At 49.1% G+C, this 25,787-nt stretch overlaps 1 protein-coding gene across 1 annotated transcript; it reads right to left on the bottom strand.

Annotated features, from left to right (window-relative positions):
• Positions 1 to 526: 526 nt before the first annotated feature.
• Positions 527 to 22,760, bottom strand: LOC115383667 (sodium channel protein type 2 subunit alpha-like). Its single transcript, XM_030085801.1, has 27 exons — positions 22,476 to 22,760; positions 19,272 to 19,591; positions 17,987 to 18,105; positions 17,809 to 17,898; positions 17,598 to 17,726; positions 16,591 to 16,682; positions 15,055 to 15,351; positions 14,374 to 14,437; positions 14,016 to 14,157; positions 13,735 to 13,941; positions 12,274 to 12,567; positions 11,389 to 11,730; positions 11,142 to 11,253; positions 10,823 to 11,061; positions 10,570 to 10,743; positions 10,105 to 10,461; positions 9,504 to 10,025; positions 6,925 to 7,108; positions 5,694 to 5,848; positions 5,433 to 5,606; positions 5,172 to 5,294; positions 3,991 to 4,266; positions 3,854 to 3,907; positions 3,629 to 3,766; positions 2,216 to 2,320; positions 1,865 to 2,135; positions 527 to 1,726 (listed from the first exon to the last, which is right to left on the bottom strand). Exons 2-27 carry the CDS (start codon positions 19,536 to 19,538, stop codon positions 534 to 536), a joined length of 6,120 nt encoding a protein of 2,039 aa, XP_029941661.1. The 5' UTR covers positions 19,539 to 19,591; positions 22,476 to 22,760; the 3' UTR covers positions 527 to 533.
• Between the last annotated feature and the right edge of the window lie 3,027 nt (positions 22,761 to 25,787).

Below are 25,787 nucleotides of genomic sequence, written 5' to 3'. Positions count from 1 at the left end.
CTGCGCCGAGCGGCGTCAGACGTTCGGCTGAAACGTTGAGGCGGGAGCGGCTGGCGGCCCGTCCCCGCCATTTGTTCATTGAGCCGAGAGGGACGTCGCAGTTTTCCAGCATTGACTTTGTTCTGGTGTGGTTTGGACACATTCTCACCAATGAGGCAAAAAAAAAAAAAAAAAAGTAGAAAACATTCTTTCTCGTTAAAAAAAAGAAAGAAAGAAAGAAAGAAAAGATCGCAGAGTTAAGTGATACAGCGAATGTTGAATTCAAGACACTGGATTTATAGTAGCAGCAGCGACTAGCTACAGACAACTGAACGGTACACTCAAGTGTGTCAGAGAGAAACAACAACCAAGAGGAAAATCACACATTATTTTGCACGTCCCGCTCGCACCGCGGCTCCGGAACTCGCCCCCCACGGCTGTACACGACGCGGAGCCACCGGCACACGAGACAATCTACCCCTTCTAGAAGCTGTAAACAAATTCCCCCTCCGGTCTGATGCATGTTTTTTTGTTTTTGTTCCTTGAGAAGAAATCTATTTCTTCCGGTCTTTCAAGTCTTTCCCTTTGTTTTCCTTCTCCCTGTTCTCCTTCTCGTATTTGTCCTTGTCCGACTTGGTCACGCTGTTGTAGGAGGGCGGCGAGGCCGTGGAGGGCGTCATGTCCGTTTTGTCCGACGTGGAGTTCTCCTGGAACTTCCCGATGACCATGACGTCCTTGTCCGGGTCGCGCACGCCCTCCTTCAGCTGCTCCTTGTAGAGCGCCGAGGCCTTCTTCATGGCCAGGCGGATCATGTAGCGGCGGAACGCCCGCTGGATGATCGTGGCCGACATCTCCTCCTGCTTGCGGCGCAGCGTGGTGGTAATGGGCTCGTACGACACCTTGGAGGGGTTGGACGCCATGAAGCGCTCCTCCATCTGGCCGCGCAGCACGTCCATCTCGCCGCCCTCGCCCAGCACCCGCTTGGTGAAGGCGAACAGGATGTCGAGGCAGTGGATGCGCTCGCCGCTCACCATGGGCAGGTCCATGGAGATGAGCTGGATCATGTTGGGCTTGGGCATGCGCAGCGGCGGGTCCAGGGCGTTGGCGAAGTCCGACAGCTTGCTGTACTCCATGAACTGAGTGGCGTCGGGGTCGAAGCGCTCCCACACCTCGTAGAACATCTCGAAGTCGTCCTCGCTCAGCGGCTCGGCGCTCTCCTCCGTGGCCACGCTGAAGTTCTCCAGGATGACGGCGATGTACATGTTGACCACAATGAGGAAGCAGATGATGATGTAGCTGACGAAGAAGAAGATGCCCACCGACGGGTTGCCGCAGTTGCCCCGGTAGAGGTTCCCCGGGTGCTCCGTCTGGCTGTCGCAGTCCGGCTCGCCCTTGTTCAGGATGGGTGCCAGCAGGCCGTCCCACCCGGCCGACGTGGTGATCTGGAACAGGCAGATCATGCTGTTGCCGAACGTCTCGAAGTTGAACATGTCGTCGATCCCGGACTCCCGCTTGACGTAGGCGAAGTTGGACATGCCGAAGATGGCGTAGATGAACATGACGAGGAAGAGGAGGAGGCCGATGTTGAAGAGGGCGGGCAGGGACATCATCAGGGCGAAGAGCAACGTCCGGATGCCTTTGGCGCCTTTGATGAGGCGGAGGATGCGACCGATCCTTGCCAGACGGATCACTCGGAACAGCGTGGGCGACACAAAGTACTTCTCGATCACTTCGGACAAAAACATACCTGTCAAAGAAAAAGAAGGGCGGATCACTTTGTGACGTTTTATTACACTTTTCCTGGAAATTCAACATTCGACTGGAGGTAACATGGACTCTGTGGAAGGAGCGCCAACACAAAGTCAACGTGGTTAGATTCCCTCACCTACAATGGAAAGAATGACCACCACAAAGTCAAAGATGTTCCAGCCGATGGTGAAGTAGTAGTGACGCAGAGAGATCATCTTGAGGACGCACTCCCCGGTGAAGAGCACGATGAAGACCACGTTGATCCAGTACAGGATCTTGTCCATCTCTGGCGTCTGGTCGTCCGTCTCCACCATCATGGTCACCATGTTGAGGCAGATGAGGATCATGATGACGATGTCGAAGGCCTGTTTGGTGATGCAGTCGAACACGCAGCCTTGGAAAGCATTCTGAAAGCACACGGACAGAAGGCGGAGTCAGTTCTGGTAAGTCTCCGCTCCTCTGAAGAACCGGTCCCGTAGACACTGACCGTCGGTCGAGGGATCGGTTTCTGTGGTTTCTTGGAGCCCAGCTTCTTCATGGCGTTGTAGTACTTCTTCTGTTCTTCTGTCATGAAGATGTCCTGACCTCCAAAGTAAAGGAAGAACAACGGAACCTGGTTACAACCTGGCATTTAGGAGTTCTGGATGTGGGAGGATGTTAGAAAACAGAGCAAATTAAGTTGTTCACCAGTGAAAGAACAACTAATGTCTTCTTCCTTCTTTAATGTGGACACACAAAACTCAAGAAATGTTATTAAGTTGTAGATTATGATGATTTTTTTGTGTTATTTTATAATCCAGGCTGGTTAAAGGTTAACAGGAGGCGGGGCCTTCTGACTGGGTGGTGTGTGTGTCTGCAGGGACGACTGCTGTCCCTGTGTGTGTGTGTGTGTGTGTGTGAGAGACACTGGGAGGAAAGCTGCTACACACCAGCTGATACAGCAACCCCAACCCCCCCGGCACTGGGCGTGTCTGTGTGTGTGTGTGTGTTTGTGTGTGTGTGTGTGTGTTCTTGTATTTCTATCCTTGTCGGGGCCAAATGTCCCCACAAGGATAGCAAAACGTGGAACGACGTGCCTTGTGGGGACCTTTTTCCAGTATTAAGTAGGAGAAACAGTGTTTTCTTGACCATGTTGTTGTTACTGAAAAAGTAAAAGTGCAAAAACATTTCTTTAGGGTTAGGCTTTGTTGTGGTGTGGGTTAGGGTTAGGGTAAGGGTCAGGGTTAGGGGCTAGACATGAATGGGAGTCAATGGATGGTCCCCACAAGGATAGAAATACAAGACTGTGTGTGTGTGTGTGTGTGTGTGTGTGTGTGTGTGTGTGTGTGTGTGTGTCAGTGACTCACTGAGCCTCAGCGGCTGGTCCTCACCCTGCTGCAGATGATCATTACTGTGCGGCTGGTTTCTTTCTCTTTCTCTGACGCAGCTGTGGGTCGTGCGCCGGGCTAAATTTGTGCCTCGGCTGCTTTGAGAGAGTGTGTGTGTGTGTGTGTGGGTGTGTGTGTGTGTGTGTGTGTGTGTGTGTGTGTGTGTGTGTGTGTGTGTGTGTGTGTGTGGCTGCAGATCTGATACCTGCTGATGTCCTTTTTGAGGCCCAGTAAACTCCTGTCTGATAGCACTTAGAAGCGATAGCCTGAATTCGGGTGAACTAGCGTCTTGAAGGTAAACATTAAAGACTGCATGATGTGATATTCAACACTGTTATCATGTCTTTGAAACATGACAGATGTGGGTTTGGACATGTTCACAATAAATAATTCAAAATAAAAACACGTGCTCAGATGATGTGAAGGCATTTCTGCTTTGAGACTTGATCTTTTAAATAACAGTGCTCTTTCTCTCGGCCCTAATTTCCACATTTCCATTAGCGTCTTCCTGTGGTTTCAAGGAGACTACTTATCTTCTTCTTCTGCTGGTTGAAGTTGTCGATGATGACACCGATGAAGAGGTTGAGGGTGAAGAAGGAGCCGAAGATGATGAAGATGACGAAGTAGAGGTACATGTACAGGTTGGCCTCGTACTCGGGCTGGTCTTCCAGCTGAAGCAGAACACAGTCCACAGTTTAAGGAGAACGCATTGGGAGGTGAGACCGGGAAACAAGGCGAGACGAGACGGCGCTACGTACGCCTCTGGAGTCGACGGCTGCGTACATGATGTCCATCCAACCTTTAAAAGTTGCCTTTCAGAGAGGAGAAGAAAGTCATTCAATACAAATGAAATTCACTCAGTATTTAGCTGAATTATGAGTGGAAAGTCACTCACCACTTGTAACAGGGCCAGATAACCCGCCCCGACATTATCGAAGTTGATTTTCACGTTCCTCCAGCGGGCGCTGTCGTTCCCCAGGTCCAGGCAGTCGGTCATGTTGTTGACGATGTGGATGGGCAGGAGGTCGTTGGTGGTGGTGTTGACGCAGTAGTAGTACTTCCCGGCGAACAGGTTGACGCCCATGATGCTGAAGATGAGCCAGAAGATGAGGCAGACCAGCAGCACGTTCATGATGGAGGGGATGGCACCCAGCAGAGCGTTCACCACCACCTGGAGGAGCCCACGCACAAATTCAGCGCTGCAAAGTGGCCATTACAATCATCCTACTGAATAGGAGGCTATTACAATCATCTAATCACTTAGCTGTTCTTACGTAGGAGCTGATTGGACTGAATCATACAACGTTTACAATACACGCCCAAAAGGTTTCAAAGTAATGATAGTGAGATGCTTTTTACAGCTAGCTTCAACAGCTAAGATCTGCACATGTAAAGCTACGGCATCACATGTTGTAATTTAAAAACATGACCGTTGGAGAGAAAAAGGTGGACAGGCAAAGAAGTTACAGTTTGATCGGTAAGAAAAGCAGAACAGAAAAAAACCTTAGAGAGGCGGGATGAAGTCACAACATTTTGTCTGACTGCAAATGAAAAAAGACACACAACAAAGAAAATAATTACAGGTCGAAGGCACCACACGGCAACAGTTACAGTAATCCATCCACACAATGCAAAGAAAGTCATGCACATAGAGGAACTAGAGCGCTGGACTGCAAGGACAAAACTCTGCACGGCTGAAATAAACATGCAAGACCCTTAAAAAACTTTAGCGACATTTGATCTGCTGGTATAAAAAGGATGGAAAGCTAAACACTGAAGTACTGCGTCAATATCTTCAAAGACAAGGGGCAAACTGAAGGCAGCTTCAGATGATTGAGATTGAACAGGATCAGTTCAGGACCGACACTGTGTGTGAGCGACGAGCCAAAAGATTTTCTGATGACAGTGATGTTCAGAGGCGCCGGAGGCCACGAGCACAGGTCTCTGGCACCAGTTCAGCAGCATCTGGCGCCAATCCCCTTCCAGCGTATTTCGTCTGGACTGTTTTCAGTTTGCCCACAGACTAATGTCATCAGAGGTTTTCCTTCTTGTCACCGGTGCTCTTCATGCTCTTACCCTCATGCCCTCAAAGCGAGACAGGGCCCTCAGGGGCCGCAGGGCTCGGAGTGTCCGCAGAGACTTGATGGCACTGAGTTCAGAGTAACCCAGAGCGTTGGCTATGAGGCTGACCAGAGACACCTGAGAGGGGCGGGGCGGAAAGGGGGGGGGGGGGGTGGGGGGGGGGGGGGTGGGGGGGGGGGGGGTGGACAAAAAGCAAAGAGCGTTTGAAGACGGTTCAGTGGACAGGAATGATCGGTCTGCATTGGATCTACATACGTCCACAATGAGGAAGTCCAGCCAGCACCAGGCGTTGGTGAAGTACTTGGCGAACCCATAGGCGACCCACTTGAGCAGCATTTCCAGGATGAAGACGTATGTGAAGACCTTGTCGGCGTACTCCAGCACCGTCTTGATGGTGCGACGCTGCTCGATGTAAATGTCCTCAAAGGCCTATGGGGGATAATCAAGAACCCCGTGAGACTTTTGAGGGTCTTCGTGGTCCAGATTCTGCACTAATGAGGACTCCGGGTGGGTTACCAGTGCTCCACTGCTCAGCAGGATCATGAATATGATGAAGGTCTCGAACCAGTTGTGCTCCACGATGATGAAGCAGGTCTTCCTGAGCGTCCACCAGCTCTTGTAGTTTCCGTCCTCCTCATTGATTTGACAGCACTGAAACCGTCGCACACAGCCTGGAGCCGAGGTGGGAAAACCATAAAAAAGACGGATTCAGATCTGGTTTCACCTTTAACCGGCCGAGGGAAGCCAGAGCCGTTTTGCAGGAGCTCTGTCTCGTTCCATTAGCGGGCAGCATGCCGGTCAAACAGAGAGCGCTTGCTTGAGATGACCTTTCACTCGTGGACCTGTTTTCCATTTCCTCTGTCCAGACAAGTCGCACAGATACAAACGAATCCTCTCAGAAACACCGCCTGCTAATCAGGGTGATACAATCAAACAAATGGCTCTGCGTACTCGCTGCTATTCAAGTGTGTCGCGTTATCATGCCGACATCTCTGGAAAGGCTGCAAAGGACCGACCGACTGACTGAGGACAGAACAAGACGTCACAACCTTTGAATGTCGTTCCAGATTCGAACAGGCAACGTGCACACATCCAATTCCCCTATCTGTCTGGCAGCATGGCCCAGAGGGACTTACAGGGAAAGATTTTAAAGAATCCCTTTTGCTTTGAACACTGTTTCTGTCCACAATTTGTAAGAAACTGAATAAATTTGAGACTTGGCTTTAGATAGGAAACAGTTAAAGAGACGACAACAAGAGAACCACTGTTGGAAAATGAGAAAACTATAAGTGGATATTCAGCGTTTATTTACAATTCCCAAAAGTCCAGTGTGAGAAGAAACAGCTTGTTTGTCTTGATGGAAGACAGACGGACCTTGATGGTCTTATTGATTTACTCAGTGCAGAGACAACCCTCTTTATCTGATGTCAGGAGAAGAAATAAAAGTCACACAAAGGATGTAAACAAGCCTCTTAGTGGGAAGAGAACAAATAAAAGAGAAGCTGTTCTCTGATCTTCAGCCGTGTTCCTGAAGAGGTGTTTGGGACTCGAACAAGTGGGATAGAACATCAGTGCCCATCAAAAGAGCGACTGAATCCTGCTGAGTGCTCGCTCTCCAGCACCACTCAAGCATGAGAACGAACCGGCGCCGCATTGACTTCGATTTCCCGTGTTCGGAAAGTGTTTCGTCTCCTACCTTTGACCTTCTGAACTTCTCAATCCCACACCCCCCGCCGCTGGTGCTCACCCTCCGTGAAACAGGCCTCTGGGTCCAGAGACTCCTCCGGCTCCAGCTCCACGGAGTCTGCCCCGTCCCCCGGGGGGCGGATATCTACGGTGCTGCCCTCCGACGAGCTCAGAGGCTGAGGATCCGCGTCAAGCTTCTGCATGGACGGGGAAGGGGACGTGGGGGCAAAGTTACACCGCCGGGCCTGCACAAGCAAGACGATGAGAGGTTTACAGGAGGCGACCTTCAGAGCTGCTTATCACCGTTTCGCCAGAGCCGCCGTTCACCCCAACGTGAAGGCTCGGCGCTGCGGTGGCTCACACAATTAGACTTTCATCATCATCATCATCATCATCATCATCATCATCACATGCATCATCGATCAAATGTACCTACAGACTTCGGTTTGATCACTTTTACATGAAAACTTGAATCGGATGCGGTAGCGTAGGGGGAAGTTAGCGAAATGCACTGTGGGTACATTTGATGTGTCCTCGTCAGAGAGGAGGAGTGCATGCAGTATTCCAGTGCATCATCAATCCAAGCCTGAAATCGGACCAAGCAGAACGTGTGCTCAAGTATTTTCATGTCCACTGAAAAAAGAGCCCATATAGCCACAACGTAACACAAAAAAACCCAAAACTACTTCATCTTTCATGATGTTTTTCAATCAATTCTCTCTCCACCCCCTTTGCTACAGTCCCACCCGCAGGCTGCCGGAGGTTGTTTCTCAGTGACATGAAAACACGTTATTTCCATTCCTTCAAAGCAGTGTACAAGCTTCTTCTGTTTGAGTTGAGGTAGACGGAGAACCACATTAGCTTACCAGCAAAAACCAGCACTGTGCACTGTTTATAAGACAGCATGTGGTCTGGTGCTGTGCTTGAAATCAGCACCCATGCACACGCAGAGGACACTTGGGACTACGTTTCCTTCTGTCAAACGTGCAGACGTGTGTGGGTATTGTTTCCCCCGGGTCCACCGACCGTCTGCAAATCTCAGGTTTTTATCAATGCTGAGGGACTGGAGCCTCAAACGCAGGTGTGTCAGGGAAGAATTTTGGCTTCTATTGGTCAATTATGATGAAGAATTCAGACTTTTAATAGTAAATAGATTGACTGAAGTGTGGAATGATGTGTTCCTTTACACAGTAATAGAACCATGGCTGCTAATTAGTCTAAAACATTAAATTCAAAACATCTGCATGATTGTTTTTACTAAAATAACAAAAGTTGAGGACATAAACTAAATGTTTCTGGGGGAAACTGACCAGTTTTATTTATTTTTTCCACTCTTCTTTGATGTGTTCACCATTGCCAGTTGAATTTTGAACTCCTCCGACGCTTTGGTGAAACCTGACAATGCAGCAATGTTACTTGTTACAGAAAGATAGAATGGTGCATCATCGGCATATTGTGAGCATTGACACTTATTGTGAGGTTTCCTCTCGTCTGTTTCTGTTTGGCTTCATGAGGAAACATGTCATCCTAGACAGTGCAGCAGCCCTGATTGCGGTGGGACCCAGCTAATACGGCGTGGGAATGATGGAAGCATGCTGCTCGCAAGCGGCTTCGCTCTCCTTGTCTCCTTTTTCAGTGCATGGACGGCCCGAAGCGTCACCGAGCATCTCCTTTATGTTTAAGTTTGGCTATTCTTGAAGATCATTGCAGAGCAACAAAAGTGACAACACAGGCAGGGAAGAAAGAAGAGTCAAACTTTCAAGAGTTTTTTTTTTTTTTTTATATATATATTTCAGTAGCGCCTGTGTTGTCTGTCTCGATACTCTGCAAAAACTATTATTCATTAGCTATGAAATGATCTTTCATTACTCCTCTGAGTTCCTCTCTCTCTCTATCCACTCTCTTCCTTCATTCTTAAGTTTTCGGAGTGTTGGATGCCAAATCAAGTCCCAAGTCAAAAAAAAAAAAAAATCAAACCAAGCAATGAAATCCAAATGAAAGTTCATGTTAGATGAGTTCATCTATCGATGGGGAAAAACAAACAAAAGAAGAGGTGGCTTTGCTCATTCCTAATGGTTTGTAACTGAAATACAGCCTGATGGCGATAAGGGGGGTAAATACAGCAGAGCGCTGTACGGGACAGGCGGGGGAGGAGGGAGGGAGGGGGAGAGGGATGTAAAGGGAGTGGGGGGACGGAGGGCAGACCAGGCAAAAGGACGGAGAAATGGGCAATCCACTGAAGGTATGAGAGGACACATGTCGGTCTGTACATGGAGGCAGTCCTCATGGTTTGTGCTACGGTACGATAAAGTGGTCTTACAATTTCGCCTCTCACTGAAAACCTTGAGAGCGTCTCTGACGCGGCTGCAAATAACAAATGGGGGAGGGGGGAGGGGGAGGAGGGGAAGGTGAAACAAAGTAAGTCAGCACCACAGAAGGGTGGGGTGGAGTTGGGGGAGGAACAGGTTAACCTAACACATTTTCCCTTCAAAAACACAGAAACCACAAATGAATCCGTGAATAGTGTCTACTGAGTTTCAGGGTTTAGAGATTAGGCGAGACAGGTGGGTTTTCTTCCAGGTATAAAGCTGCTACAGAATGTTTCGGAAAAGGGGGGAGGGCAAAAGCCAGGTCTCTCACCTCTTTGCTACCCTCCGCATCCGACGAGTCACTGCTGAAGTCTTCGGTGTTGAGGTTCTCGAAGTCCGACTCGCCCACGGCGATGGGCACGGTGACTGTCAGGGTGGGGTTGTGGATGAACGACATGTAGTCGCACTCCTCCGTGGGGTACTTGGCCACCGCGTCCACCCCCACCCCGACCAGCAGCCCCCCTCCGGGCCGCCCGTTGCCCTCCGTCACGTACACGCCGCTGGGGTCTTTGGTGATCTCCAGCGACGTGTGGTTGGAGATGCAGTTACCCTTGCCGTTGCTGTGGAGCTCGTCCAGGGGCTTGCTCTCCTCGGCCAGGCCCGACCCCTTCCCGGACCCGCCGGAGCACAGGCTCCGGAGGAACTGCCGCACCATGGACTTGACGAACGCGATGCCACGCTGGATCCGACCCACCGCGATCTGGAGGTTATTCATCTCGCTGTCGTCATCAGTCGCCGCCAGGTTGTCGGCGCTGAAGGAGCTCAGGAGCAGAGCGAGGAAGAGGTTCAGAACCTGAGAGGAAGGAAACATCCATTTTAGCTTCCCCACCGAGAATCGAGCGCTCGCTAACGGAGAACCGAGACCAACGTACCACCAGGTTCCCGATGACCATGACCATCATGAAGACGATGAGGCACATGGTCTGCCCCGCCACCTCCATGCAGTCCCACATGGTCTCGATCCACTCGCCACACAGCACACGGAACACGATGAGGAAGGAGTGGAAGAAGTCGTGCATGTGCCAGCGCGGCAGCTCACAGTCTTTCGCGATCTTGCACACGCACTCCTTGTAGCTCTTTCCAAACAGCTGCATTCCCACCACGGCGAAGATGAAGACGATGATGGCCAGCACCAGGGTGAGGTTTCCCAGAGCACCCACCGAGTTCCCAATGATCTTGATCAGCATGTTGAGTGTGGGCCAAGACTTGGCGAGTTTGAAGACCCTCAGCTGAGACAATGACATGAAGAGTTGAGTTTATCTTCAAGTCATGATACTCTTTTAAATGAGATACAACATGTTAAAGTTTCTATTTTGTAAACTCAACGTCAGTCTTACCAATCTGAAGGACCTGAGCACAGAGAGGCCTTCCACGTTGGCCAAGCCGAGCTCCATCAGGCTCAGGCTGACGATGATCCCGTCGAAGATGTTCCAGCCCTCCTGGAAGTAGTAGTACGGATCCAGAGCGATGATCTTGAAGCACATCTCTGCCGTGAAGATCCCGGTGAACACCTGAGGGGGGGGAGGACAGGATGAACAGCCATACCTGAGGAAGAGATGTTCTAAAAGGAGGGTTGTGCTGAAGGCTCACCAGGTTTCCCACCGACAGCACGTTGTCGAACTCTCGAGTCATGGGGTAATGCTCCATGGCCATGAACAGCGTGTTGAGAACGATGCAGATGGTGATGGCCAGATCCACGAATGGATCCATCACCACAGTGCTCACCACCTCTTTGATCTTCAGCCAGGCGGGGCAGCAGTCCCAGATCAGACAGGTGTTCGCGAACCTGTACCAGCAGGGGGGGCACTTCTGTCTGGACTCCTCAAGCTCTGCAAACCAGGAAGGATCCACTTGAGATGCAAGAACGAAGGCAACGCGTAGAAAAGCCAGAGAAGGGAGGAGTCCGAACCTTCCATGGTGTTGGTCAGGATGCTCGCTACACTCATGGCTCGGGGCCGCGACCCCGGCTCGTCCAGATAGTCCATCCTGCGCTTCTTCAGCTCGGTGTCTGTCGTCGTCCCCTACAATCCAAAAAAAATGGCTAAAAATTAGATCATCTATCAAAATATGACTCCTCAGTCGTTCAGTTAAAAATGGCACATTATCATCATGTTTCAGGCTCTCTGTTCTCTTGGTCTCACATACGAGAAGAGAGCCTCAGGCGGCAGCAAACCTACAGGAGAGGTTGTGACGGAGGTCCCGGCGACCAGCGACACCACGCCGTTGCAGTCCACGGCGCAGTGCATCTTCCCGTTGGCGGGCAGCGGCACGCGCGGCGCCCCCAGGCTGGTCTGGCTGACGGCGCTGCAGCGGCGTTCCAGGCGGCGCGGCAGGAAGAGCGAGCCGCGGCGGCTCTCGCTCTCCTCGAAGGTGCTGTGTTCGTCGTCGGCGAAGTCGTTCTCCGAGCCCATGTCGCGGGCGCGGCCGCGGAAGCTGAAGAGGCTGGCCCGGCTGTTCCGCCGTGGCGAGAAGAGCGAGCCCCGGATACTGAGGAGCGACTGAGGACGGCAGAAAAATCAAAGTCACGTTTCTCTTAGAATCATTTTGGTCTGATCTGTTTTATCTCTTTTTTAGTATTTTTATCTCTTTTATGTGATGTGAGTTGTTCAACTTTTTTTTAACCATTTCAGCAATTCAGATCCTTTTAGACATTTTCCTTATTTTTAATTTTTAAGCCATTTCAGTGATTTTCTTTCAACTTTCAGCCATATTAGCAGCTTTAGTCAGTTAGGTTCTTTTCGACTTTCAGAGAAATTTTAGCTCTTTCGGCATTTTTGAAGGTTCGGCAGTTTTTGCCACAGTCATCACAAATGGTTATTTGAGCAATTTTGTCCATCTCATCCATCCGTTTTTCATAATTTTTTTTCTTTTTACCATTTTTCAGCTATTTTTAGCTGTGTTGAGCATAACAACACTTGGAGTAGTGTCACAGTTTCAGCTGAATTCATAATTAAATTATGCATCTTAATCAAAAGGTATAAATAAAGAATAAATCACAGCCCAGTTTCCGGTTGAACGGGTCTGTTTCCATGTGTTTCCACCTGGTTGGGCGAGGAGCATCTCTTCTCGTAGGACAGCCGGTTGGCGTCGATGGAGAAGCGGAAGCTGGACCTCTTGATGCTGTCCTCGGACTCGGACTTGCGGACCTTGTCGCGGGCAGCGCGGCCCTCCTCCTCCTCCCGCTGCTTCCTCTTCTTCCTGCGGTTGCGCCGCTCCTTGGCGCTCTTGGAGCTCAGCTTCGACGTCCCGGAGGACGACTCGGAGGCGGGGCCCCCGCGCCCGCTGTAGTCACCGCTCTCGGCGGAGGCCGCCACCGCCGCGGCTGCCGCGGCAACCTGCGGGCCAATGGCACGTTAGCCCGGTCGCCATGGAGACCCCCCCTCACCTCCCCTCCCCACCTCCTCCGTCTCAGAGGCACCGGAGTGCAGCTGAGAGCCCGACGAGCCTCAGACGCCGTCTAAAAATGTCCGTCTGAATGTTTTCATGGCGTCGGTGATGCAGCGCTCTTCAGAGAGCCCCACACAGGTTCTCATCACTTCAAGAGCCTCTGCTTTAAACACATTCTCTGAGAATCCATGGCATAAAATTAACATACACTCCAAAGATCTCTTTTTTCCTTACTACTTTAATATTTCACAACGGCTAATGAATGCGAAGCTCAGTTAAATTCCCTCCGTGTGCATAAAATTTTTGATATTTCTTTCCCTAATGTGAATAATTACACTTTTTTCTGCTGTTTTCATCTTCTTATAAAAACAGAAATGATTCATTTTTTTCCTATTTCGTTTTGGATTTGATTGGTTTGCAGCTCGGAGAAGAGAATCAAATCGGGTGACGGGGGTTCATAACTTCAGCTTGTTTGTCAGGCTTTCTGCTGGGAATGGTGACACACGCCTGCTGCTCCCGCTCCGTCGTGAGAGTACGAGGATTTAGGAGGACGCCATGGCAACTGCGGCGGCAACAACAACAACAACAACAAGAGCGTGAACGTGCATGAGACTGATAAGACACAACAGCAGCTGAGGAGGAGCGAGGACGAGTCACAGAACGCTGGAATATGCTGGTATCAATTCGCAGAAAACCCCTGAAGGAGCTCGACTGCAGTCTGAAGAATCCTGCACCTTTCTGCACATCGCTAGGCAAAAGGCTGCAAGGCTTCTTGTCCAGTGCTTGGAACATCACTGCACAGCTTCCTGCACATCGCGGCGCTGCTGAGGTTTGATGCCGATTAATAATAAAATCAGTTCCAATTTGTGAAATTGACCAAATGGAGTAAAAACCGATTCTCTGAGGCTGGACGTGAGGCATCGGTCACATGAGGACCGCTACTTCCAAGAGGGAGCACTAAGTGGGGGTAAATCCCTCAGTTGCTGTGGCAACAGTGGCTTTAAGCCAAAGTAAGAATGCAGAAAGACACTCAAGCGGCAAAAAAAAAAAAAAAAAATCGAAGGTCTCTAATAAACCGGCCGGTATGTGGCAGAGAATCTGATGGAAGTCCTTGCCTGCGCCTCCTCCTGCTGCCTCTTCAGCTGCTCCAGCATGGCCTGGAACTCCTCCTCCTTCTGCTGCGCCTCCTCGATGGTGGCCTGGTTCTGCTCGTCGTACGCCATGGCCACCACGGCCAGGATCAGGTTGACCAGGTAGAAGGAGCCCAGGAAGATCACCAGCACGAAGAAGATCATGTAGGGCTTCCCCGCCGCCCGCAGCGTCTGAGCCGCCAGAGGAAGCGGTTAGAGGCGCGACAGGAAGCCGTGGAGACTCTGCAGACGGAGGCGAAGCTGACCTGCTGGTAGAGGTTCTCCCAGTAGTCCTGCGTCATGAGCCGGAACAGAGACAGGAAGGCCCAGCTGAAGGTGTCGAAGCTGGTGTAGCCGTAGTTGGGGTTGAGGCCCGCTTTGACACAAATGAATCCCTCTGGACAGAGCCTGTGAACATCCAGCAAAAACCGCACATATCAGGACTTTACAAAATAAAAGCAGTTAACTGATGAGTCAATTAGTTGACGGTGTCAACATCGAGACACGTCTCCACTCATCTCAAAAGCAGCCAGCAGCGAAGCGTCGGTGAGAGCCGGCGCCGCTGGGCCCGGCGCTCGCTCTCTCTCCTAATTGGCCACATAAATAAAACATGTGGAGTCTTACCCGGCGCCGCTGCCGTTCCCGCAGAGCAGAGCGTCCTTACCGCCGGGGAGGAAGTAGTAATGACCTGGAGGGGAGGACAGAGGGGTGGTCAGCACCGTTCGTCCGCTCTCAAGTGAATACACTGTCAACGATGCTAACCGCCGCGGATCCAGACTGGACTGGACTCACTGTTTCTGTTTACATTTAAAAGACAGAAATGAAGCCCCGTTTGCCTGGAAACCTGTTGTGTGGTTTGGATGTTCCAACACGTGGCCCCCTCCCTCCAGGTGCGTTCGCGCCGCGCACGGCAGCGGTCGCTGACGCTCCGGCGGCGCCTCCAGAGTGAATCACCACCGTCTGTCTCTCGGCCCGTCACGAAGCCCGCTTGGCGTCTCCTCACCATCCCGCCGGCTCCCCATGACTCACCGCCCCCTCCCAGGTCTCGGGGCGGCTCACGCCACACAGATGGGTTATGGGAGAGTGACGAGCGGCGGCGAGGCGGCCGGAGAGTCCAGGGTCGTGTTGATCTGGCGATTTATCGCCACATTGGCCTCTCTCTCCCACCGGCGCTTGTTAGAAAGCGAAACCGCTGCTCCAAGCAGCCGCTGTCACTCCCTATCAGAGCCTGAGACCCCCCCCCACCCCCCACCCCCTCCTGAATCACACCAGCCAGCTTGACTGCGGTTAACCTCTGGCACTCACTCTCGTTGGCGATGTACTCAGTCCAGTTGAAGGTGAAGTTCTCAGAGAAGTTGCCGTAATTCTCCGGCAGCGAGTCGTTGAAGAACAAGCCGCCGCCGCCGCCGCCGCCACCGTACTCGCCGCTGCTGTTGGTGGCGTTGACGGTGATGGGCATGCGGACGCACTTCTGCCGCAGGTTCCCCATGAAGAGCTGCAGGCCGATGAGGGCGAAGACGCTGAGGCAGAAGACGGTGAGGATCATCACGTCCGACAGCTTCTTCACCGACTGGATCAGAGCGCCGACGATGGTCTTCAGGCCTGCAGGGGGAGGGCGGGGGGGACGGAGGGGGGACACCACGGCCTGATCAACGCCTGATAATTACAGCCAACGGCTTCTGCAGACAAGAAGAAGCTGCTAACAAGAGCCGAATGAGGACGCTCAGCGGCGGACGGACGACTTCCTGTATGAACACACAGGAAGCTGCAGATCCGCCACAGGACGCCATGTTCTGCTTTCCCCAAACAGTCCGCAGACCATGTGGAGTATTCCAGAGCGAGACGCCAGGCGTCAGGTGTCCAGCGTCAGGCCAGCTCCTCTCTGGGACAGCCGCAAAATCCAGCAGCAGGTGACCAAATGATTTGAGGAAAGTTAAAACAGCCCGTGTATCTTTTTCTTTTTCTTGCACCTGACTAAAGAATTTATCTGAAAATTGACAATAAAATAGGAAAAAATGTAGAATGAATCTATTAGCCATACAACATAATGGCAATTTTTAACTGAAAGAGGTGAAATATTTGTGATTTTTGTGACTTTTCCACCACTTTATGATTGATTTGAGGCTGAAATGGTCGTGCAGCGGCATTTTACTGTCTGAGTCAATCACGGAACTTTCACCCAGAAAAAGGCTCTGATTAGTAAAAAAAAAAACCCAAAAAAAAAACACATTTCCATCGACCTGCTGCTGGCCTTCAGTTTGCGTCATCACAAAACCAGAGAGCGGCGTTGTGGAAGCTAACGTGAGCTTCCAAACAAAGCTGATGGCAGCTTTATGTTAGTCTGTGAAGTGAATCGTGTCAGCGTTCACAATGCAGTTACTTTAACAGTCTCTCAACGACGAACACACACACACACACACAGAGACAGACGACACACAACGAGACATGCACGGGAAAAACCAGGGAAGGAGGAACCCTGCACACACCAGTGTCTGCCACCGGAAAACCGGCTGTTTGCAATGTCTCATGCAGAAAGGAAAAGAAAAAAAACCCCACAGAGAAATCTACTCGGAAAGATTCCCAAGGCGAGAATAGATTTCCACCAAAAGAAAAAAAAAAAATACGAATTCTGCTTGAAAGAACGTGTCTAAAAGCAGAGAATCCCGTCAATCTGAGCAGATTGGAGGCGGATTCCAGCTCCAGCTACGGTGAGATGAGCTGATAGTGGCGGGAAGCGGAGGTGGTGGATGTTAGCCAGTTAGCCATTAGCGTCCGGGCGACCCCGTTTTCGGGGGGGTGCCTGGGCCCGGCGGGGGGGGGGCCCGTCGGTGGCTCTCTCACCTGGGATGACCGATATAGTTTTCAGGGCTCGCAAAACCCTGAAGGTTCGCAGCGCTGAGACATTGCCCAGGTCCACAAACTCTGTGATATATCTGTAAGGGAAGGGGGAGGGGGTGGGGGCGGGGCGGGGGGGTGAAGGAGGGGGCAAGGGAGGGGAGGGTAGGGGAAGGGAGGGGAACGGCAAACGGTCACGCACAGAGGACAGGAGGCAGGAGTGCTGGCGGCGGGCGCGGCGGCCTTACCTGGGATCACAGAGATAGTTTTCAAAGCTCTCAAAACTCTGAACGTGCGCAGAGCTGAAACATTGCCTAGGTTTACAAACTCTGTTATATACCTGCAGGATCAAATGCACAGTTACTACACAGGCAGACAGCAAAAACGCTCCCAACACTGACGAGAGGTGGCGCGGCGTTTCCCGGCCCGGCTCGTGAGACGGCCGCACAGCTGGCGACAACAATATCTTTTGTGACCTGTCAAAAGGTCGTTCAGGAACCGAACTGTGTCTCAGCGAACCGGCAGGAAACACCGATTCTCTCACAGAGTGTGGCTCTTCACACGAACAGACACTGGAACTACAGGAGAAAAGCTTCACTGCGAGTCTGAAGGTTTCATATTGTGGTGTGGAGACAAAGCTGAAGCTCATCGAGGTAAATCTTGGCCAAGATCATCCAATGTTTCGTCTCTTTCTCACATTTGTCAAGATCTCAAAGGAAGGTTAGCTTTAAAAATCAACTTCATCTGGAGCTTGCATGGGCCTCTTTAGCTGGTCAAAATGATCAATAAATGAACACTGTGGAAAAACACACACCTAAAAAACTGGAATGAGTGAAAAAGAACATGAAGCAGCTAAAAACATCAGTCAAATGGTTAAAACTGTGATCGAAAGAGTCAATAAAACACATAACTTCTTAAAACAGATTTTTTTTTAAATGTTTCCTCCTGAGAGAGACGGTCTTGACATGTGTGGCTGAATGTGCGCTGCGCTCGGCGCTGGAGGAGATACTTACGCCATGAGGATAACACTGAAATCCAGCCAGTTCCACGGGTCCCGCAGGAAGGTGAACTTCCCCACACAGAAACCTCTGGCCAGGATCTTGATGAAGGACTCGAAGGTGTAAATCCCTGTGAACGTGTACCTGGAGGGGGGAGCGAGGCCAGGACCGTCAGAGCCTCGAGTCGTGCACGCGAAGGCTTCAAACGGAAGAGGACGCGACTTACTCTACATTCTTGGCCCAGTCCGGAGGGTTGCTGAGGGTCATGAAAGCACAGTTGGTCAGGATGGTGAGCATGATCAAGATGCTGAACTTCGTAGGAGAAACACACAGTTAAGGAACAGAAGGCAGACGGAGAGACGCTCGGTCCTGAGGAGGCAATCCAGACACATCTGAAAGGATATGAGTGCACCAGAACTCGAATCGCTATCCTCCTCAGAGGGTTGAAGGGGTTGAGGATGTACAAGGCAGGAGTGGCGTTGAAACGAAAGATTGCCTTTCCACGATTCAATACTATGAAGGTCTGAAAGAGAAAGAGAAAGAGAGCACAATTGGTGAAGAGTCTGGCAAGGCGGGTTCTGGGTCTCGTTCAAGCTAACAAGACCTTAGCATGGTCACACTAACAGGGCTTTAGCACGATCACGCCAACAAGGCGCTAGCACGTTAACGTCAACAAGGCATTAGCACTTTAACGCTAAGAAGGCGCTAGCACGTTAACACTCAAATGGAATTAGCACAACCCAGCTAAGAGGGCGTTAGGACGATCACACCAACAAGGCGTTGGCACCTTAACACCAAGGCATTAGCACGGTTACGCCAAAAAGGACTTAGCACATTAACACGAAGAAGCCGTCAGCACATTAAGGCTAACAAAGTTTTACTTAGTTCATGCTATCAAAGTGTCAGCATGCTAATGCTACGAAGACGTCAACACATTCAGGCTAACAAGGCGTTACCATGTTAACGCCAACAAGACGTTAGCACAATGACTCCAACAAGGTGCTAGCATGTTCACGCTAACAAGTCATTAACACGTTAACCCTAAGAAGGCATTCGCTTGTTAAGGCTAACAAGGCGTTTGCCTGATCACGCCAACAAGGCATTAGCATGTTATCTAGGCTTTAGCTGATGTTAAGAAGGTATTAGCATGTTAGTGCTCAGAAGATGCTAGCTTGTTAATGCTAAGAAGGTGTTTGTGTGTTAACGCTATGGCGTTAGCTTGTTGACACTAAGCAGGCGAGAAACTGATTTGAGCAAACCGCTGACAGACATTGGTTTTATGCAACTGTCTTTATTTGCGAGGAACACAAATGTTTCACGTCTTTGTTCAACTCGGTAACCGTGTTCTTTCTCTCGCCCCACACTCACACCGGCACTGCTGAGTCGGTCCTCTGCTGCATCCGGGACTGAAAAGAACTCTGGAAGTCCGTCCGTTCAGCTTTGGAGTTTCTGTGACTTTATCTTATTTGACATTTCTAAATGTCAAAAACTATTTATTGAGTCATTTTAGCTGTTTTAGCTTTCTGACTAACTTCTAAATTTTAGCCTTATTCTTGGCTATATTCTGGCTAAAACTGCCACATATGCAACTTTTGGAACCAAACAGATTCAGGATATTGATTTTAACTGAAATCAAACAGTCTGGATTGACATTCAGCTGTGAAAGTGGAGGCGGGTTCATCCACTCACCTTCTGATTACTGTAGAAAGGGTCCAGGTCCTCCAGAGGCGTGGACACCAGCTTGGGGGGGATGTCCCCGTAGATGAAGGGCAGGGACTTCCCCGCCTCCAGGTCGCTGTTGGGCTTGGGCCCGTCATCGTCGTCGCCGTCGCCGCTGCGCTCCGCCCGCGGTCTCCGGGCCTCCTCCTCGGCGATGCGCCTCTCGATGGCGGCCAGCGACTCGGGGACGAAGGGGCGGAAGCTGTCAGGTCCGGGCGGTACAAGCAGCTGTGCCATCTTGTCATCCTGCTCCTTCAGAGGGCGGCGAGGGGCTCAGCTGGGGCGGCGAGCTGCGGCAACCAGACTGAAAATAGTCAACATCGCCCCGGGTCAACGTCTTCAAAACAACGCCAAACAGAGGCAGAGGAGGAACAAAACGTCACAACATCGTCTGCATAAGTGTTTGTTTTTAATGGCGACGGCAGCGTTTCCACCATGCTGCAGATATTCACATCTGCAGTTACAGATGAAAGGTTGGCTGGGGAAAAAAAAAAAGAAGAAGGTAATGGTTGTGGTGACTAATCCCAATCTGAGCGTTCAACACAATGGTTATAAAACCGCCACCGTTTTATAACTGATGAGCGGTTTTCACGGGGGAAACAGAAAATATGTGTTATGTATCAAGTTAAAAAAAAAAAAAAGAAAGCAGCCAGGGTCAGTCTCCTACTATGTGTCACTCCAGCGGGTGGAGGGGTCACAGGTCGAGGCGGAGGCCGGACAGAGGCAGTAAATCGGCCGTCTGACATCCTCAATTCGCCTTCAGGGACACAGAAGCAGTCAAGACGATGTGCAGGGAGCCGAACGCCAGCCGAGCGGGCCGCGCCGTAATCTGTTTACCAGGGGGGGTTGTCATCCTCCGTCTTCTGCGGCGACGGAGGACGGCGGTCCATTCACTGCTCCGTTAATTAGCGGGCAGAGTCCAAAGAGCAGAGAGATTAACCCTCCTCAGCAGAAACAAACATGGCAGACGGTAATTAGACCCTCCAAACCTCCACCGGCAGATTTACCCCCGTGGGCCAGAGTCGGTCCCGCCGCCGCTCCCTCCGGACGGCAGGCAGGCAGGCAGGTCCGGGGCGGGTCCAGGTCCCGTCGGGACGCTGCCCCTCACGGGACGTAGTACTACTCCCGTAAACAGGAGACGCCCCTTTGGCGAGGAGAGACGGAAACAAAAATCCTGGAAGTCAGAGCTCCTCATGGCGGCGGTCTGAACCGGCTGCCGGGCGAAGACTGATGTTCGTCCACAGCTGGACAGTTCAGTCATCCACAGAAATGAAAACCTCTGGGACTGAACATGAGCAATGCTGCGAAGGCAGAATTTACAGCACAGCTCTCGCCTCACCTAATGAAGTCAAACACCAAAACAAACCAATTGATTAACTGGCAAATTGGCCAATAGAGTCCCACTGAGCCATTATGGACGATTAGCAAGTCGCCGCAACCAGGAAACGTTGTGTTTGGAAGAATGCATGGGGCATAAAAGACGATTAAAAGTAACGCTGCAGAATGGGAGGAATCCTGCTGGAAAGCCCGAGATGAGTCCAAGATGTCATGTTACCGTCTTTTAACAGAAAATCTCCAATTATCTCCTCGCAGGAAGCATGAAACATAAAGTTCGACCTTATCCTGCATTTATTCAGTTTTCAGCTCAATCTGCCCTGTGGAATGTCTCATATGTTTAAAGTCATCCGTGACTCTAATCTTTCTTTTAAATTGTAATAGTGATGCCAGAACTACATCAACAGATGCTAACTTTAATTTCACATTATTGGTGTGTTTTCTCTGTTTTTAAATATTGTCTGTCGTTTTTCTGATCTTCATGGTAATTTTTGGCTTTATGGGTGACTGTTTATGGCCAATTAGTGTCTTTTTTCAGCTATTTTTAATCCTAGTTTATCTATTTGTAGTCTTTTAGGGGTTTTTTTTGTCTTTTTTTAGTTTCTCTGTGGTCATTGTGTGCCTCTTTGGACTCTGTGGTTATTTTGTATCTTTTTTTGACTGTTTTTAGATATTTTTTGTCTGTTTGTGGCCATTTAGTGTGCTTTTTAGTCTATTTTTTATTTTATTTTTTCTGTTTGTGGTCATGTTATAGATTATGTGTCTGTTTTTAGTTATTGTTTTGTTTATTTTCACAAAATTCTGTTAAATTTTTCCTTTCTTTTTTTTTTTTTTTAATATTTGTGTGGACTAGGGTTTTCAAGGTGTAGGGGGGCTGAGGGGTCAGGGGTCAGGGAGCCCCTACAGACCTGCTGAGGAGCCACAGCGTGAACACCCGGATGTCTGACTGTCAGACATGTGAAGAAAAACAGGTGAACAAATGTTCCTAACAGTCATAAAGAGCAGACAGGCCGAGGGGACCAAACAAACCAGCACCTGTTTGCACGGCTCCATATTGACTCGTAACACCTGCGCACGACGCGTTCAAGGCTCCAATTAAAGAGTGGGAAAAGGCAGAACCCGCCGCGGGCGCACCTGGACGGTTTGAGCGGCGGTCGCCATGTTGGCGGCGGCGGCGGCAGCGGTTCCTCCACCGACACCTTCCAGCGTCACGTTCACCGCGGCCATCATGTCTTTTCCTCCCCGCTACACCCACCCCCCGCCGCCGGGCGCGCCGCCGCGCTCCCAAAAAATAAAAAAAACAAAAAATCCTCCTCAAATGAATCCGCGCCCCATGAAAACTGAAAAAAAAAAAAAAAAAAAATTACGCGATCAGAGGAAAAACGAGCCTTCTCCTCTCGCGCTCTCACCTCTGATGAGAGGTTTAAATGTCAGTCCTCCTCCCTCCGCGTCTGGATGGAAGGAGTCTGGGCGCGCCCTTCCAGATGTGCGCTCTTCATCAATCCAAATGTTTTCACCCGCCCCCCCTCCAACAAGTCTCCATTTTCCACCTCCTGACATCTAAACACGTCTCACCGGGGGCAAAAAAAAAAACCTCCTAAAATCCCGATCGGGCTCAACCGACCGGAGGATTTTAACGCGGTTTGGGGCGGAAAAAGGAGGAAAAGGCGCAGATTGATGAGAAAAAAAGAGAATAGTGATGGATAAAAAGGCGGATGGTGATTCACCTTTTACGCACGGCTGATGTATACATGTCTCATTCCCTCCTCTGGATAATCGAATTTAAATGACAAATATAGAAATAATTCGATGTTAAATGATAAAGATGGGAATACTTACCACCATTACGGTGCCCAGCAGGTGGGGAGCCCGAAGGTAGATCCCATACCGGAGGGAATAATCCCTGATGAAAGCGGATGGAGCAGCTTTGAAGCCCTTCTCTGGAAGAAAGAGAATAATAATAATCCCGCAACGTTATGGGATTATCGCGTATTTAGGCGCGTCTTTTCCCCATGATTAGGTTATTTTCTCCGCCGCCCCTCGCTCGCGCTGCACAAATCAATGCGCGCTTCCGGTTGGTGAGACATGGCAGGCTGGATGAACGTCCTCGAAAAGAGGCGACTGTCACAAGATGGCACGCGCGCGCGCGCAAACACACACACACACACACACACACACACACACACACACACACACACACACAAGGAGGAAAGGTCCAGAGCGCATCCGACACACAGCGGCTGCAAGCAACCTGTTGGGCCATAAAGGCGCACGCGCGCACACGCACTAAAGTCTGCTCGTTCACTTCCTGTAAGAGGAAAACAAGCACAGTCCTCCTCCTCCCTCTTAATACATATAATTACATAAATACATATATATATATATGTATATGTATATGTATATATATATATATTTATATGTGTGTATATATATATATATATATATATATATATATATAAATATATATATATACATATATATATATACATATACATATATATATATATATATATATATATATATATATATATATATATATATATATATATATATATATATATATATATGTTAATTTAATTTGACAAATTTTTTATAACCCCGTTTTAAGGCTTCGGTGTGCATGTTGTTCAGATTCTTCAGGATGACAGACCGGCTTCGACCGGGTGGAGTATAGGAGCTTCTCTCCAACCAGGCATGATTAAATTTACTCTTCCCAGAACTCGAACAAGGCCTGGTGGCCGAAATATTTGGATTTTTTTGGTTTGAACCATCAACATCAATTAATTGATTTAATTTAGACATTTTTAGAACCCAAAATCAACCAAAAATATAAAATGTGCTTTGAGTGTGTGGTGAAATCATTTGTCTGTGTGGAGCGTGGAGCAGAAGTAGATATATAGATATAGATATAGATATAGTTAGGTATAGATACATAGATATACAGATGGTGAAAATTATCAAATTCACCACCTTCACCCAAAAGCTCCTCTAAACCACCTCTACCCACAGCCCATACTAAACCACATCCACGTGTCTTTTTTAGTTTTTTTCAATATTATTGTGTTTTTGTCAGTATATATCAATTTTGTGTCCTTGATCTGTTCATTTGTCTCATTTTCCCTATTTTATTGTATTTTATCACATTTTGTGTGAATTCCCCATCATTCTGTACCTGTACCACGTGTGTGTGTGTGTGTGTGTGTGTGTTTTAACTTTATTTACACTGACGAACACAGGAAGTCACCTTCCGCCACGAGCTGTCCACTGTGACGTTACAGCGTGAGTCACCTGTTTCTGTTGAATTTCCGCCATCTGCTGGACAAATCACAGAAGTGCGCCTCACTGCTTTTATTATTATTATTATTATTATTATTATTATTAATAATAATAATAATAATAATAATAATAACGATAATAAATATATTTTATTAATTACATAAATAAAATTCATTGAAAAAGGAAAAAAATGTGTCCTGTCAGGTTGTTAAATGAGGAAAAACATACATGTGGTGTGATTTAATTTTTGAGTTTATTATTATTATTTCAGTCGCTTTATTCTGTATGATAAAAAAAAAATCAAATTATTATCAATATAGTAATAGTTTTCAAACAAGACCTTTAATAATTTTTCATTTTTTGTAATGGATTTATTTGATTGTTTGGATCTTTTGAAATTGATAAGTTTCAGTAACATGGATTGATTTATTTGTATGTGTGTTGATATTTGAGCGGCACCATTAAAAAAAGAATGTACGGTGTGACCAAAATAATCGTTATTCCTCATTTTTGTGTGACTGTTAACAAATATTTTTTATTCCAGAAGGTTCATTAGGTCAGTAATTTGTTGTTGAACTGAAGAAAAATAGTTGTTCATTTTTTTATTGTGAGCTAAGGGTGTGAATAGTCATCGAAATAACTTTCAAAGTAAATAACTGGTGTTAAAAATAATGAAAAAAATCAGTATTGTTTTCCCTTTGATTCACTTCCAATCCAAATCACTTCTCAGCGGTGAAAAATAGACCGTTTTTGCACGTTTTTACATTTTTCCCTTGATGCTGATTATCAGGCTGATAGCCTTTGTGTGTGTTGCAGTTTGTGGTTTCTCCAGGTTATGGAGCTGACAGAGAAAGGTGTGAGCTGAGACTGAAGCCAACGCACGGCTCATTCCGCAGCTCTCTGCCACTTTCATTAGAGTCCACGTGGTGAATGTAGGAGCTCGGCTCAGAATGAGCCGCAGTGCTTTCTGGGTCCAAACTTCCTGAGTTTACAGTCAAGAACGGCACGAGGAAACCAAGTCCGCCCCGTGGCCTTTTCCACTTCCCGTGGAAGGAAATGGGAAATAATCTCAGGTAAAAATGTCTGTACGACCTTGCAAGAGGCGGTCAACAAGAAATCAGCTACTGACACACTCCTAATGCTGTCAGGTGGCTCGTATTAGTTCAGGTAAACAGGAGGTCAGCGCAACAGTAAGCACTCAGGAAACACTAATGCTAAAGCAAAAATTTAAAAGGTGTCATAGTAATTGTTTTTGCTGGTGCAGTACCAGAGGAAAAATCCTAAAGATGAATGTCTGACAGAGTGAATCCAGTCAAACAGACTGGTTCACCGGGTTAACTGGCCCGAGCAGACACCCCACCCCTGTTGCACACACACACACACATGCACACACAGCGTCACATGACTGGTGTAGGTGTGGCAGGACGTCTGCTGAGGGGATTACAGAAGACGGACGTCCCTCCACTCAGACCAGAGGGGACAGCAGAGGGACCATGTGAGCAGAGACACACAGGTGAGTGTGGACGGCTACTGGGCCATCCTGTGACTGTGTGTGTGTGTGTGTGTGTGTGTGTGTGTGTGAGAGAGTTAGTGTGAGTGTAAATGCATGTGTTGGATCATTGTGTCTGCGTGTGGCAGTGTGAGCAGGAGCAAACACACTAATCCCTCTTACAGCAGAAACACAGTAAGCTCATTTACAGGAGGCTTTACAGCGTCTGCAACATGGCACAGCAGCCCAACACACTCGTGGTGTTCGCTCCACTGCGGGAATCAAACATTCCTCAGAAAGTTCTTCCACTGCCTGGGTAGGTTGCATTTCCACCTTCAGTCCAGTGGACGCCGTGCTGGACGCCGTGTTGGGACGCCTGGGTCTTA

Source organism: Salarias fasciatus (genome assembly GCF_902148845.1).
Source record: "Salarias fasciatus chromosome 23 unlocalized genomic scaffold, fSalaFa1.1 super_scaffold_20, whole genome shotgun sequence".
Lineage (NCBI taxonomy): Eukaryota > Metazoa > Chordata > Actinopteri > Blenniiformes > Blenniidae > Salarias > Salarias fasciatus.
This window is presented reverse-complemented; position numbering and strand designations above follow the sequence as displayed.

Excerpts from the sequence above, each read along its gene's own strand:
- LOC115383667 (XM_030085801.1), bottom strand. The coding sequence starts at position 19,538 with ATGGCACAGCTGCTTGTACCGCCCGGACCTGACAGCTTCCGCCCCTTC. Across the intron at positions 12,568-13,734 it reads GGCAGCAGGAGGAGGCGCAG|GTTGCCGCGGCAGCCGCGGC; the intron begins GCAAGGACTTCC and ends ATTGGCCCGCAG. Across the intron at positions 10,744-10,822 it reads TGCTGTCGGTGGGAAACCTG|GTGTTCACCGGGATCTTCAC; the intron begins GTGAGCCTTCAG and ends CCCCCCCCTCAG.